This window comes from Coenobita brevimanus, chromosome 54 (assembly GCF_032717465.1).
Source record: "Coenobita brevimanus isolate Jiangsu-jjx chromosome 54, ASM3271746v2, whole genome shotgun sequence".
Taxonomy (NCBI): domain Eukaryota; kingdom Metazoa; phylum Arthropoda; class Malacostraca; order Decapoda; family Coenobitidae; genus Coenobita; species Coenobita brevimanus.
The window spans coordinates 39,706,213-39,722,309 of record NC_137007.1 but is presented as its reverse complement, the minus strand read 5'-3'; the positions used below and the strand labels follow the sequence as shown (position 1 = coordinate 39,722,309).

Sequence of the window (16,097 nt, the reverse complement as noted above, 5' to 3'; positions counted from 1 at the left end):
TACGCCTGGAAAAACAAACAAGATACCTTAAAAAGCGTCATTAACTTATAATAAAAAGAAATGGAAGACTAGAAGGCTGAAGAGGTGAAGAAAACGAAAGGCAAGAGGCATTTTGGAATCATACAAGTAAATGAGAATGAAATCAATATAGCAAAGAAAGGAAGGGAAAAACGCTGATAAAAAAAGGTTGTAGATGGGTGAACAAGTCAGTTAAGGAGGGAAAAAAAAGGAAAATGAAGAAAATAGAAAAGAAATGAAAGAAAAGAGGAGGGGAAATGGAAGAAGGATGAGAAACAGAGAAAGACAATAAAATGGAAGAGGGAGAAGGGAAAGAAGACAAAGAATGCAAAGATAACAAGGGAGAAATAAAAGAGAATTAACTTTTACAAAACCAAGAAAGCAGAAAAACAGGAGAAAAAAGATTAGAAACAGGACAAAGGGCGAAGAAAAAGAGAAAAAGGCAATTCGGGAAGAGAATGTCGATAGTTTCCTAAAAGTTTGGGGCTATTTTCAAAGTAAGACCGTATGTGGTGGTTGTGTGATTGCTTCTTGCCGTGTCTTGGATAATACGTTAGTCTTTTGTTTTGTGTTTTTATATTTTTTCAAACCTTTTGGTCTTAATGTTTGGACTGTGTGATTGTTTTCAGCCTTTTCTGATGGTGTTATTGTACGATGATTAATTTTCACATATGTTTTTGTGTTTATATGTAATTTATGTTTTTTTTTCTCTTAATGTATTTCCTCATAGTTGTCGATGTATATAATATGATTCTGAGACTGCTTCTTGACGAGTCTTGCAAAAAAATGTAGTCTTCTGCATTATTACTACAACTATTGAAATATTAGGAAGGAAAACCCATGTTGTAATAAAGAAGAAAAAGAAATATGCATTCGAGCGAAAGAATAGCAGACTTGGGAAAGAAGAAGGAAAGAAAACAAACGGATACCGAGAAATGAAAGCAAACAGTACGCTCGTGACTTAGCGGAGTAAAAACAGCATCGCATCAGTGGGAGCCAGACCCGCGCGATTCCAACCCACTTAACCTTCGACCTACTTAGGATCCGATCTCTCTTTCGCGGGGGAAATATAAACAAGAAGATTATAGTGTTTAGGAGGCCGTTTTGTTTACGTAAGAGCGGGATTGTAACTTGAGAGTTCGGTTCAGTAAAGTTATTGGAAAAACGACCTAATTTTAGGCTGATGCGGCAGATAAGGATAAGAGTACGAGAGAAACTACTTTAGATTATAGTGTTTACGTGGGTGTTTTGTTTACAGAAAAACGAGACTAGTAGGGCAGTTCAGTTCGGTGATGCTATTAGGAAAATTGCTAGAGCTGGATTAAAATATGCTAAATATATAATGTGTGTGTGCGTGCGTGTGTGTGTGTGTGTGTGGGTGTGTGTGTGTGTGTCAAGATTGAATTCGACTGGATTAGACATTGATTGGCCAGAGAGAGAGAGAGAGAGAGAGATGAGGGCATCCAGTGGAGGGATTACGAAAGAGCGATGAAAGGGAGAGGTGGGGAAGGAGAGAAAGAGAGGGATTAAGGTGAGAGAAAAGATAAAAAATGGAGAGAGAGAGAGAGAGAGAGAGAGAGAGAGAGAGAGAGAGAGAGAGAGAGAGAGAGAGAGACTGAAAGAATACTGAGTGAGGATGTGTGTCGCTGGAGAGGCTCTTGAGACCAGATATAAAACAGACTCTCTCTCATTAACTGTCTTCAACTTTGTCCTTGTGTGTGTGTGTGTGTGTGTGTGTGTGTGAGAGAGAGAGAGAGAGAGAGAGAGAGAGAGAGAGAGAGAGTCCCCCCCCCTCTCTCTCTCTCAAGTACTTGTTAGGAGAGAACTTTCCCGTGCTCAGGTTTCTAGAGACAGAGACAGAGACAGAGAGCGTCATATGACTAGCTAGGAGAGTAGAGAACCAGAAGATCCTTATTGGTGATGGAGTGGCACTTTGAGTCATAGGTGGGGGTTCTAGATAACGTGGAGAAAGAGAGAGAGAGAGGGAGGGAGGGAGAGAGAGTCCCTTTCTCCCTCTTCTTCTTTCCTATCGTCTCATTTTCTTTCACTTCCCTCTTCTCTGCTTTGTTTTCTTTCTCCTTTCCCTCAGGTTCATCATCTAACCTATCAACTTTTCTATTTCTCTTCCTTTTCCAGCTGTTTGCTTCTTCAGCTTTCTTCCTTCAGTTTATTCTCTCTCTCTCTCTCTCTCTCTGTCTCTCTCTCTCTCTGTCTCTCTCTCTGTCTCTCTCTCTCTCTCTCTCTGTCTCTGTCTCTGTCTCTCTCTCTCTCTCTCTCTCTCTCTCTCTCTCTCCATTGCCAATTTTAGCCTGTGGTTGAAATCTCCCTTCTGGCCCTCTTGACATCTCCCCAGGGGCTCTCTTTCTCCCCACCTGCTCCCTAAAGATCTCTCTCTCTCTCTCTCTCTCTCTCTCTCTCTCTCTCTCTCTCTCTCTCTCTTAAATTCCATACACATTTACAACTCCTTTATAATTTCTTCTCAGCGCTCTCCTCTCTCTCTTTTATTATCTTTTCCCGTCCGATTCACCTCAGTCCTTCTTTATTACTTCTTCCCTTCTAACCTGTGCCTGTCTTCCGTATTTCTTTCCATGTTTTCAGTGCTTCCTGATCACAGTTTCTCAACCGTCTTCCCTGATGGATCGTCGCTGTCTATGTGGGAAATCCCCCAACCCACACAACATCTAATCCCCGTCTTTTCTTTCCCACAACAATCCTGAAGTGAGTATTCATGATAGGGAATCCCAGCCATCAGTATCTCAAGAAATGCTTATCCCTCCTTAATTCCCATCCATCCACTAACACTTCTTCCCCCTCTAACTTCACAATCCCTCTAATTCTAGCCCCCTAACCCTTTCAGCATACCCCCTTATCCCCTATTTACCCCTCTACGACGCCTTGAGGTATATGTCTGTGAGAGTAATGTTTGTGTTGTGTTCTGTTGCAGGGGAGCCGGACCAGGAGACAGAGCAACACCACCACCACGTCCACACGCAACACACCCTCAAAGGTACGAAGAGAAGACTTATTTGTGTTGTTCTGCTTTTGTACCATCTCTGTAATTGTCTAGTGTCCCTTTTTAATCACTCTAATGCAGGACATTTGTGGTCTTCCTTTTATACTCTGTGTTTCTTGCTTGCGCTCTTCTGCTGTGCACCTTTTGTAGACTTTTCCGTTTTCCTAGGTGAAATCTTTGGTCGCAGACGGTCGTGCATTAACGCCATGTTGTTTAATTTCAAGATAATGCCAGAAATTTATCTATAGCCTCTGCCAGGGAGGTCATCGTGCTTCTTACACCTTAACTCCTTGAATTTAGTGATTTTTTTTTTTCTTCTTTACCTCCAGAGATGGAGTTAATGTAGGTTTTATTTAACTCCCCCTGTTCGAAAAATCTCTACTGAGTGAGCAAAACTGTCTTGGTGATAGCAGTGAAAGAATGTATGAGAGAGAGAGAGAGAGAGAGAGAGAGAGAGAGAGAGAGAGAGAGGTAAGGCAGCCCTGTATAATCGAAGTGTAATTGCCAGGTGAGGCAAGGGTTGACCAGAGTGAGGCAGAGGTACGCCACTGTGTGCCTCACCCTGCCTTCTCTTCCTGCCGCACCTTGTCTTGTCTCCCTTCCTTAATCTACCTAGCTTAACCTGTCTGCCTCCCTTCCTGAATGTACTTACCTTTTCCTGTCTCCCTTCTTTCCCCACCCTTCCTAATCTCGCTGTTAGTTCCTACCTCATATATTTTTTTTTTCTGTTCCTTGCCCCAACCTGACTTACTTTCCTGCCTCACCCTGCCTTTCCTTCCTACATCAAACTGCCTTACCTTCCTGTCCCATCCTGCCTCGCCGTGCCTTACCTTCCTTCCTGACCGTGCCTTAATTTACTTCCTCACACTGCCGTACCTTCCTGCCTCACCCTGCCTCTTTCTCTGCCCGGACTGTTATGTATGAATTAGGAACGACAGCTACAGTGGCTGGGGTGTTAGGCGATAGATAAGCTAGCCTCAACTGATAGATAAACGGATAAACGGATAGACAGATAGACAGGCAGATAGCACACTAAAGACAGACTGATAGACAGACAGATAGAAAGACAGACACATATTTCCAGCTTCTAACTTCTTCATCCTTAAAATCTTTTCCATATATTTCCATGAAGTTCCCTACAATGCTACCTTTCCTCATATTTTCCCCAAATTTTATTCTAAGTCTACCTTACTTTCCCTCATCCTTTCTCGCTATTTCCCCAAGCCTCCTGTCTTTTCCCGCAGTCTATCTTCGTTCCTGATTTTCCCCTAACTTACCTTAATTTCACTAAGCTCATCACCTGCCTGTCATCCACTTTTTTGCATTTCCCAATCCATCATCATCATCATCCTTATCGTCATCATCATCATCATCATTATCCTTCAGCCAATTTTGGATGAGAGAGATCCAGAAACAGGAAGAGGGAAGAAAGAACAGCGTGCGTAGAACTGCTATTTGAGTGCTCAGTGATTAAGCTATGGATCCCTTCATTCATTTATTAAAGTTTCCGAAATTCTTGGCTCCACCTCACATATCTATCTTTACACACACACACACACACACACACACACACACACACACACACACACACAATACGCACTTCGTATCTGAGCCAACTTATGACACAGAAACACTTTATTTTTTTCCTACCCTACGCAACATTGTTTACCAATATTTCGCATAACCACCTTTTTTCCATCATACACGTAATTTCCCCACCACAGCTCTCACCTTCTTCTCCATCATTTTCCACACTTTTTCCCATCATTTCACCCTCATTTCCCCAAATTATTGAAGACTGTACATAATATCGCCTATAATTTCCCATCCTTTCTCCCCCTTTTTCCCCAAACTTCCCCACGATTTCTAATACAGTCACCTTTACCCCACCTTTCCCCAACTTTTTCTGACCATATCCCTAGCCTTTCCCAGATTTCTCCCACCTATTTCCCTAACATTTTTCCCCACCTATTCCCCAACTTTGACCCAACTGTCCCAACTTTTATCCATACTTCCCCCAACTTTTTCAGACCATATCCCTAGCCTTTCCCCAATTTCCCCAACCTATTTCTCTAACCCTTTTCCCCACCTCTTCCCCAACTTCGGTCCATTTTTCCCAACTTTTACCTAGACTTTTCCCCAGCTTTTCCAGACCATGTCCCTAGCCTTTCCCAAATTCCCCCACCTATTTTCCTAAATTTCCCCAACCTCTTCCCCAACTTCGACCCAATTTTTCCAACTTTAACCCAAACTTTCCCCCAACACGCCCCTGCAGCCTCCCAGCAACTCCTGACAGCCTAATTTATGCGGAGATTAAAAATATTCTCTCGGGCAGGGAAAATAAACTTGCTACATTATCGTCTTAAGCCAAATTCTCAGAAGTCCACCACCTTGACTTGGCTGGCCCTGAGAGAGCGAGAGAGAGAGAGAGAGAGAGAGAGAGAGAGAGAGAGAGAGAGACAGACAGACAGACAGAGTTAGGGGTGCGAGTGAAAATCATGAAGGTTAAGAGAAAAGAATGAACAAGTATGAAGAGATTTAGTGAAGTTGAGAGACTATGACAGGTTGGGGGAAGTCGATCTGAAGATAGAGGGAAGTTGGGGAAAAAAGTTGAGGGAAAAGTTAGGAGAATCAGAGTGAGGGAGGGGAGGATTTAGGGAGAACTGAGAAGGGTGGAGGAGAGGTAAGAGACAGATGGATAAAAGAAGTGAGAGAGAGAGAGAGAGAGAGAGAGAGAGAGAGAGAGAGAGAGAGAGAGAGAGAGAGAGAACGTTTAACTGATGAGAGTGGAACTGAAATTAAGACAGAAGTTGAGGGGAAAGTTAGGGGAATCTTGAGTGGAGTGAGGATGGGGAAAGGTTGGGGGAGAACAAGGAAGGGAATGGAGGCAAGGAAGAAAATGGGAAAATTGGGAGAAGGCTGAGGTAGAGACTGACAAACTGGGTTTAGGGGAAATTAGATAAAGATACGCGAGTCCAAGTGAAGGTGAGAGGCAGTTCATAGGAGTTCAAGAGAGTACAAAGGTTAGGTCATACTGGAGGGGAGATGGAGGGGAAAATCAGAGTGGCTAAGGGAATCCTGGATATGAGGAGATACAAGTGAGAATGAAGGGAAACTGGGGAAGAAGTTGAGAGAATGTCAGGGAACTGAGGAGACTGTAGGGGATAATTGAAGAAGAAATTGCAGATGGTGAAAGAGTGGTTAGGGCAAGATTGATGAAACAGAAATATAAAAAATAATAATTCAAAAACGGGGATTGGTTGTTAGGCAGGCGGGAACTAGACGCTGTTGACTTTAATTGGGCGTTAAAATTAACATGGCTTAGCATTTCTCCATCCTGAATACTAAAATGTAACGAGAGATTAGAATATGAAGCAAGACCAGAGGAAGTGTTATTGAAAGTATGTAGGGGAGTAGTGTTGTATTTTTAACATTTGAGTAATAAGGGATCAGTTGAAAAAATCTGCCAAGTTAAAATGAACGAATTATAGATATGTGAGGTAGGCATATAACTCAGGATAGACTTTTCAAACTGGAGGTGTTAGATTTGTCACTAATCAGCTTCTAAACTACCCGAATTAATGCAAATAGTTGAACTGGTGGCAGCAAGAATAAAAATATACGTCATCAAAGTGAAGGGATTAAGTAATTACTCACACTAAGCTGACTCCCAGTGGTAATGGACCTTGACTCTCTCTCTCTCTCTCTCTCTCTTTGCTAAGTAATTTGGGAGTGCTTAAAAGGGCCTCTTCCGGGCCTAATGAAGTGAAGGGAAATTTACGTGTAGTTAGAGAGAGAGAGAGAGAGAGAGAGAGAGAATGTCGAGGAAGGTGAGTGAAAAGTTGAGACTGACACGGACAAGTATTCTGACAGAGAGAGAGAGAGAGAGAGAGAGAGAGAGAGAGAGAGAGAGAGAGAGAGAGAGAGAGAGAGAGAGAGAATTTTATTTAAACTCCTTTATCATACAAACCCCAACTTTCTGCGGAATGTTGATTGACAAGAACGAAGTACAATAATTCTGGTATGAAAGATGAAGGTTACACATAAGATAAAACGATATAAATAAAGAAACGCAATGATCAACACACTAAAACATGGCGAAGAATTACAAGAAAGTTCCTCCCCCAAAATTCATCTCACATTATAGAAAACCAGAGTCGTTTTAGAGGGCCAACTCTGCTAAACTGCCAACGCTGCCTTCAAAGATCGATAGCTCCAACAGCCACAGGTGTTAGCGCACCCACCACCACATTCCCTCACCTTCAAACCTCGCCGGGAATTTCAAACTTCTTGTATTTTTCTTATAGGTCTTTTTTTACTTATCCTTGCGAGGAGACTTTGTTTGTGCAAGGATTCTGGGGCCGTACTTATAAAACGTAAATCATAGGTGAAAATCAGAAATGTGAGACTTAAGGAGTAGTTCATCATAACAAAGTCGAGACTTTGGTAGGTAGATATCACAAGTTGCTGAGATAGAGGTTTGCTGTATGTGGCACTAGGGAGTTTTGAAAAGTGAAGAAAAATACACTATCTATCTATCTATTGCCAGACGTCATAATCCCTTACGGGGTGGCCATTTGACTCTGAGTTATTTGTTTTACAGGGAGGGGCACTAACCCTCCACCAACCCACTTGACACGTAGGGAGCACGTATGGTTTGGTTATATGGTTACCACCCAGTGTTGTAAATGGTTTCTTGGCTTACAGGAAACCATTTGGCTTGTCACTCAATGTAAAGCCACCTGTAATGGAAAGAAAAGCATTAAGTAGTGACAGGAAAGATGGGAGAAATAGGAAGAGAGGAGGGCAGGCACAGAAAAAGAATGCTGAAGGCTAAGGAAGAAGTAGGCAGCACTACATCAAGTGAGTGGATGATGGTCGCCACCACCTACCACTAAATACAAATAAAAATTGGAATACTCTAGATATAATAAGCCAAGAAAGCTGTTGGGACCAAAAGCTCCTGGATCTTGTGCAAGGGAAAGCACCAGAAAAAGAGGACTCGATGTGCCCTCAATGCTAGATCTCATATTTACTAGGCAAGAAAACGGTATTGACAATTTAATATTATCACCCTCCATTCGGCAAAAGCGACCATGCAGTACTAAATTGCAATTTCAGGATTGCATATGACATAGATAACAGCAATGAAAGTTACAAAAAGAGCCTAAACTATAAAAAGGGAAAGTATCATGACCTAAATAAGAAGTACTTCTTAGAAATTGCTTGGGAAAAGGAGCTTAGAGAACAAGATTTAAATGCTATATATGAATAATTCTGTGAACTTTATGAAATAGGAGTCCAGAAGTACATCCCACAGCACAAAGAAGCTGTAAAGAAACAACAGAATGTAAAGAATCAACAGAAAAAAGAGATGAGAGATTTGTTGTGGAATAGATACAGAAGACACAATAGTGAAAGGGCATATAATAATTACAAACAGGCAAGAAATGATTATACAAGAATAAGGAGGAAAGCCCAAAAACAGTTTGAGGAGGATATCATAAATAAAAGTAGTGATCAACCAAAGCTATTCTACAGCTACATCAGAAGCACATACACACACAAAAAAAAAAAAAAGAGAAAAGAGGTAAAAATAAATCCGGAATTACTGCAATATTTTTCTTAAATGTTTTCGAAGAAAAGTTAACTGATTAATTCTTGTTTTAGAAAGTATTTATTACCATTTTGTTATACTGTGGACAAGTTGCCTCACCACATCATCCTGTAAACAAACACTACCACCGCCGCGAGCGGGATGGATTGCATTTACAGTACGACGGAGAAACGCACAAGAGGTCGTTACCACTACAAAGATGCATTTTTCCAGTTGCAAGGTAACGTAGCATTAAAATAACTTTCGTTTCCGGCGTGAGTGCCTTGTTTCTTGCCTTTGGTCTTGTTAGGGTCTCCCGCACCAAATCTGTCACAAAAATTGTGCCTGCACGGGCCAAGTGGTATATATTGCTTTACCAGTTCTGCGTCACTTAGCTCATTAAGCACATCTTTCCTGTCACGAAATCGTCTTAGTTGACGGTGGCGAATTTATGACAATCATTAGCTGCATCCGAAGCGCTATTCCTACTCGGGAGATGTCTTTAGCTGACTCAGGTTAGGTTGAACTTGAGGAATTATGACGCGCTCTTGTGAATTTAGGACAGTTTTCGCCTTATGACTCAGTGTTTTATGGATTCTGTCATTTTTTTTTTTTTTTGAATTTGTTAGTATTGATTCTCTCTCTCTGAATGCCATATTCTTAGACTTGTAGAAATGTCTTGCAGTAATAAGACATAACCACTTCGCTAGGACCCTAGACTCGGTGTAGACCGTGTTTTAACTCCAAAATTCGGTATAGGTTAATCTGTCTATCTCTTTGTCAGTCAGTCAATTTATCTAGTTAGTATCAAGCTAGCTAGCTGTAGGGAAGTGTCTCAATAACTGCATATATAGCTTCCTGTCTACCTACCTACATGTCTGTCAATCTGTCTTGCTTTCTGTTTGTTCTCTTGTTTACTCCTCTGGTTTACATTTTTTTTTTTTCCAGGTCGCTCGCCAGGGAAGACCAGCGAAGGAGAACGAACGAAGGAGAGAAGAAAGGAAGGAGGAGGAGGAAGGGAAAAGAGAACGGGAGAGGCGGAGAGACAGAAGGAGAGAGAGAGAAAGGACAAGAAGCAGGAGTATGAGAGGCTGAGAATCGAAGAGAGGGAGAAACAGAGAATCAACAAAGAAAAAGAGAGAAGAAAATTACTTGAAGTCGAGAAGAGGAGAAGCTTAGGAGAGAGAAAGAGTGGGGAGAAAGAGAAAAGAGCAAGCCTAGAGAGTGAGAAGAGGAAAAGCGTAGAGAGGAGAAGCCCCGAGAAGCAGAAAGAAGTAGAGAGGAGAGAGAAGGAAGCTCAAAGGAAAGAGAGGAAAGACAAGAAAGAGGGAGAGAAGAAAGAGGGGAAAGAGAGCAAGGAGAACCATGAGAGATCTGCCTCGCCTGAGAAGAGAATAAGGTGAGAGAGAGAGAGAGAGAGAGAGATGGGGAAGGAGGAAGAGGAAGATGGATGAGAGACAAGAATGGACGGTTATGAGAGAGAGAGAGAGAGAGAGAGAGAGCAAAAATGTTTTCCCACCCCAATTCTTCGGATTTTCACTCGCCTCGGATGTCTTGGCCTAAAATTATTCCGAATTTATTTCAAAGCTTTAAATATATTGTCCCACAAATGCATACTCCCCAAAATGCATTCCTTTTCTGTTCTGATTTACATATATGTGGGAGCATATACAGTATACAGTATATATATATACATATATACAGTGTATATATATATATATATATATATATATATATATATATATATATATATATATATATATATATATATTATTTATTTATATAATTTCTTTTTCTTTTCTTTTTCTCTACGCCCTTTTAGATGATATTCGTTCTTTTTCACCTCAGTGGTTTAATTCAGTACTAGAACCACCTCTTATTTACACGGTGAAGCAATTTCTATCAAACCCTTAAGTATAACGGATTTTTATTATATCATTCAACGTTGCAGTAATGTTTCCTAAATAAGATTTGCCATTCGTTAAGTTGCAATGATTTTTAATAGAGGTAAATTTCGAAGTATGTTTTTTACCAAGTTGGATGTAAGGAGGAATATGGGATGTTATGAAAGTGTGTGTGTGTGTGTGTGTGTGTGTGTGTGTGTGTGTGTGTGTGTGTGTGTGTGTGTGTGTGTGTGTGTGTGTGTGTGTGTGTGTGTGTGTGTGTGTGTGTGTGTGTGTGCGCGCACGCTTCACTTACCTGGAATAATTACATCAGAAACTTTCTACATTAACGTATGAGCAGTACAAGTATATTTCCTTAATTCGTGATGAATTTGTACTACAGTGATCTTACAGTCAAAGAAGTTTCTTCCCTACATAGCATCATTCAAATATTAGACATTAAATCACATCCCCACCCCGTATCGTAACAGCAGTAGTAGCGGAGGAGTTAGCAAGATGGCTTACCAAATATTACACCATTATTATGATATTCACTCAATACTCTGAGATACTGAAAGGAACACACAAGGATTTATCAAGTCTATTTATCTTCACGGCTTCAGTATCATATTCTTTCTAATTTTCCGTCTCAGTATCGGCAGCAGCAGTAGTAGCGGAGGAGTCAGCAAGATGGTTCAGCAGAAGAATGCGGGTAGCGGAGGTGGGGTGGCAAACACGGGAGCGACTGCTGACATGACAGAGGCTGAGAGAGCAGAGATGGAGAAACGAGAGAGAATCCAACGCTATAAGGACGAGAGGAGGAAGCAGATAGCGGCAAGGTAAGAGAGAGAGAGAGAGAGAGAGAGAAAGTATTCAACAAATATAGTGAGATGACAGTAAATATACGTGAGTGATACAAATCAAATATATAATAAACTTACCTAAAAACAGAGGAGCAAAAACATATTTTTAGGAAAGAGGGAGCAAGGGACTGAAGCGAGCGTAAGTTAATTTCTCTTAATCTCCCCAGAGCAAAATCACTTTAGAGTTATCTTACTTGCTCTAATGTGGGAAAATTAATGAAGGCGATAGGATGGCCTGCTGTTGGTGGAAAGAAAATTAAAGTTACACACAGTGTTCTTTTTGTAATACTAGTGAAGTGAGTGTGCCGGTGACAAAGGTCTCTAGTGAAATTTAAAAATATACAGGTCGGCTTTAAAGGTCTAAACGATTTTCTGTATTTTCGGACATCTCGGTTTTTATGCTCATTTATGTAATCTTCTACTTTTTTGTGACTGGTGATTGACATGGGTGGGCAACTCTGCTAGAGGTCTTTCACCTTAAATTGACCCAGATTTTCGTCCCTTTGCAGCTTATTTTACATAGTTCAATAGCAGAGTAATAGTAGTTTTTGCTGTAACCCCAGATTCATCTGAAACGCGAACTCATTGGAATGCAGTCTTAAGATGCTCTTCTCCGGCGATCCACCATCTTCGTTTTAGAGGAGAGGGAAGTAGTTGAAAGACGTTTGTACAATCAGGCAGTTGGTCCACCTACTTACTTGATGCCATCATAAGAAGGTCTCCCTCTCCAGCAACAGAAAACACCGTAGTCACCTGATATAAGTAATGGTATATAAATAACAGCCTCTTTAATTTCGCCCTCAGGTACGGTACGGGAGAGCTATCATCGTCGGAGGAGAGTGGTGGCGGTGGTGGTGGCGGGGGGGAGGAATCCTCCTACCTGGCCTACCGCAGGCGGCGACGCAGGGCAGGGCGGGACCAGGACACGTCTTCAACTGACCTGTCAGCGCACGAGGCTAAAAGGTAACCCAGGACAAAAACTTAAGAACTCTAGTCGATTCTTGGAGTAGTTCTTAGGCCAACAAACTCTAGGCGATTTTAGCTCTTTTTCTTGGGCACATTTACCGACTGGTCGATGTTAGCACTTTTCTCGGACAAATTTACAAGTTCAGGTTGATTTTAACGCTTTTACTTTGGTTAATTTATAAACTGTCGTCGATTTGGGCACTTCCTGCTTGAGAATACGGTTATATCTAAGTTGTTACTCGTAATCTATTGGAATGAACAAGGACACGCTTTCAGTCGACTTTCGGCGCACGAGGCAAAAAAAAGCGGAATGCTAATCAATTTTGAACTCTAGCCATGTGAGCAATATTTGTTCTATAAGTGTTGAGGTTAAGTTAGGTTAGTTTGATTACCGTTATCATATAATGATATACTCTAATATTAATATATAAGACTAGGAGAGGGTTTGATTAGAGTAGTACTGTATTTAATCAAGACAGGATGCAAGTTTCCCTACCGATGTAGATTAAGACTGAATAAAGAATTTAATCCTTCGGTAATCATAAGCATCAACATTAGAGGAAGCAGAGCAAAAATAAGAGAAGACAGAGAAGAGAGGGAAGCAGGTGCTCAAACCAGCTCTCCCCTCCTCTCATCTGACCTTCTCTCTCTCCCCCTTTGTGCCGAATAATTGATAAACTTACGGACCACCTCACCTTCATCAAATTAAACTCAGCTACCTTCTCCCTCTCCCTCCAAAGACTTATTTTTTCCGATTTAGTCAGGGATTCCACTGTTTCCCCATTTTCCCCTCACATTAAACCACTTACTACTACGGTGGTTACCTTTGCTAGATTAAACTGTCTAAAGGTACCGGTACTAAGAATCAGCTGTATAAAGACATCGTGTTATTATAGGGGTTGAATAAGTAAGGATGTTATATAAGGAACGAAATATTATGGATACGAATTAAAAAAATGAAAATCTTAATTTTATTCAAAGCACTACGAGACAAGGAAGTAGGAAGCCTCACCTTTATAAAATAATTAAAGCCAGTACGTGAATGCCAGGTGGTCTCTCTCTCTCTCTCTCTCTCTCTCTCTCAAACCCCTCTGCTTTTTCACTAACAGACCTCAAGAGAACGGCTCATCCCTCGAAGAAAAATCTCGAGGAGGCGGAGTCACAGGGCGCCGTGGATCATCCTCCGAAGACGTGGTTATGGGCGTGGGCGTGCGTGGGACAAGAACCTCAAGACTACGACAAGCTGCCCTCTCCTCATCCTCCTCCAACAATAACAACGCCAATAACAACAATAACAACAACGGTGGCAGCAACAACAATGCCATCAGAGGGGCAACAGGTTAGTGATTTTTTTCTGTATTTATTTATTTGTGTGTGTGTGTGTGTGTGTGTGTGTGTGTGTGTGTGTGTGTGTGTGTGTGTGTGTGTGTCCTAATAGAGAGAGAGAGAGAGAGAGAGAGAGAGAGAGAGAGAGTTTAGACGGGAAAGAGAAAACCCAGGAGGAGGAAGAGAGCGGTGAAATATGAACCAAAATGATTGTCTTTGGGTGAGTGGAAGCAAATATTGAATTTTCCTCTCTCTCTCTCTCTCTCTCTCTCTCTCTCGCTCTTTGTTAACAAGTATATGTCCGAGAGTTTGCATAGTTCGTATTAGTTAGCCTTAAGTTGACCCTTGCGTGTGTGGTAAAGCCAGGAAATGTGTGTGTGTGTGTGTGTGTGTGTGTGTGTGTGTGTGTGTGTGTGTGTGTGTGTGTGTGTGTGTGTTTAAGCAACTGGAACAGAAACCAAGTGCATATATCTGTATTATTTCACTTAGTGTTTGATCTCAACATTGTAATGGGTGTGCAAATAATCTCATAGATGTAGCAGATATTAACATTAACACTTGAAATTTTGCTTTGTTTATATTTCAACGATATATATGTTTTTTCTTGAGGTAACCAAGCGTCACATGCCACTTTAAAATTTTGGTGATGATGAATATGATGAATTAGTGTAGGTTGTACTGGTTGTTATTGTGGTGGAGGTGTTGTGGTGATGACAGTGTGTAGAGAGGAAAGAGAAGAGGGGAGTGATAAGGGACTGGGAAAAGATAAGATGATAGAGCGAGAGGCAGAGTTGGGGAATGGATGGGAAAAAACGAAAAAAAAGCTGAATATGGTAAAGGTATTGCAAAGTATAAAGAAAAATATATCGCAAACAAAGCACACAAAATAGAACCGTTAAGGAAAGTGTAAAGGCAAAAGGAAAGAAAATAGGGCAAAAATGGAGATTAGATACCGGTAGATTGATTGATAGAAAATATGTTTATAAAATAACTGGAGAGAAAAGATGAATTGGAGAAAAGAAAACATGCAAAAAGGGTAAGAAAGAAGACTTATGTGTAGAAGCGGAAATTAAGTGTGTAGGAAAATTCAAAACATATAAAAGAGAAAAGCAGACTGCATGGCGGATGAAATAAAAAATCGTACATACATCGAAGGGAATGGAAGGAAGGAACAAACGGTGATAGAAGAGTGGTAAAGAGGATTATACAGGAAGATACAAGGAGGGAACAGAGAATGAGGAATGTGAAAGGAGTAGGAGAGAAAAAATAAGGAAGGAATGGCCGAGACGAAGGAGAAGTGGATGAGATGGAAAGTTGGAAAGAAGATTGTTAAAGGAATGAGACAGGACAAGAATGAAAACAATGAGAAGGGAAAGGAAAGGAGAGGCATATGCCAGTGTTAAAGGAAGAAGAAGAGGAGGAAGTAAAAGAAGAAAAAAGAGAGAGAGAGGGGGGGAGGGTGTGAGAGTGAAGATTATTAAGTTTGTGAATTAGGGAAAAAGGAAGACAAAAGTAGGTTAGGGCGATTCCGAAATGAGGGTTATGTGGGTGAGGAAGATTCTCTCTCTCTCTCCCTCTCTCTTTCCGTATCTTGACTGTAAGCTGTATCTTAATTGCAACATTTATAACTGACTTTTCTGCATTGGTTCCGGAGTGTTAACACTATTAGAAAAACCTAGCCTTTTCAACTTACTTGCAACTTTAAATTTTGGTATACTACTACCACTATTACTGTTATTACTACTAGTTCAGTGTGGTCAGATTGTAGATTTATTTGACTAGTAACCAAGGAGACAAATTGGTATCTCCAATCGACTCACAGAATCTCACTCAACCACATTTACAGCAGTCAGAATAGTCCAGTTCCTCAGATGAAAGCAGACATACCGTAATAACAGTTAGTAGAAGCTTCGGCAATGGGACCACCTTGATAATTTACTGCAGCTGACGCCACACTGTTTTATTCAGTTTGGAGAAATATTACAGCTTAAGTGTAACAATATACGGATTTTGTGCGCCAATTTTCATATATCAGATTGTGTTGTGCGGCGCGAATATCAGAGTCAGTAGCCCCTCTCTCTCTCTCTCTCTCTCTCTCTCTTTCTCTCTCATCTTTCTTTTGTACCTTTCTTTCACTTTCCCCTTTTCGTTCTCTTCCTTTCCTTCGGCATTCCAGTCTTTCACTTTCTTTCGCTCCCTCTCTTTCTCTTTCTTTCAGTCTCTCTTTTCTTTCGCTTCCCTTCTTCCCCTTCCTCTTCTTCGTCCTTCCTCTCCTTCTTCCTCTTTCTCCTTTTCAATTATTCTTTCTCCCTCTTTTCTGTGTTTCATCATCACGCTTCTTTACATCTCTGTCGTTCCCATCATCATTACCCCAATTTTCTTCCTCTTGACCTACCTCACTGCTTCTCTCTCTCTCTCTCTCTCTCTCTCTC

At 41.1% G+C, this 16,097-nt stretch overlaps 1 protein-coding gene across 1 annotated transcript in view; it reads left to right on the top strand.

Annotated features, from left to right (window-relative positions):
• The first annotated feature begins 2,965 nt into the window (after nucleotides 1–2,965).
• The window catches only part of LOC145401115 (uncharacterized), a 273,880-nt gene continuing 260,748 nt past the window's right edge, over nucleotides 2,966–16,097 (top strand). The window contains exons 1-5 of the mRNA XM_080273486.1: nucleotides 2,966–3,025; nucleotides 9,576–10,026; nucleotides 11,164–11,349; nucleotides 12,178–12,336; nucleotides 13,449–13,678. Of these exons, the coding sequence (XP_080129612.1) occupies nucleotides 11,201–11,349; nucleotides 12,178–12,336; nucleotides 13,449–13,678 (538 nt within the window). The 5' untranslated portion in view covers nucleotides 2,966–3,025; nucleotides 9,576–10,026; nucleotides 11,164–11,200. The remainder of the gene's footprint in view (nucleotides 3,026–9,575; nucleotides 10,027–11,163; nucleotides 11,350–12,177; nucleotides 12,337–13,448; nucleotides 13,679–16,097) is intronic.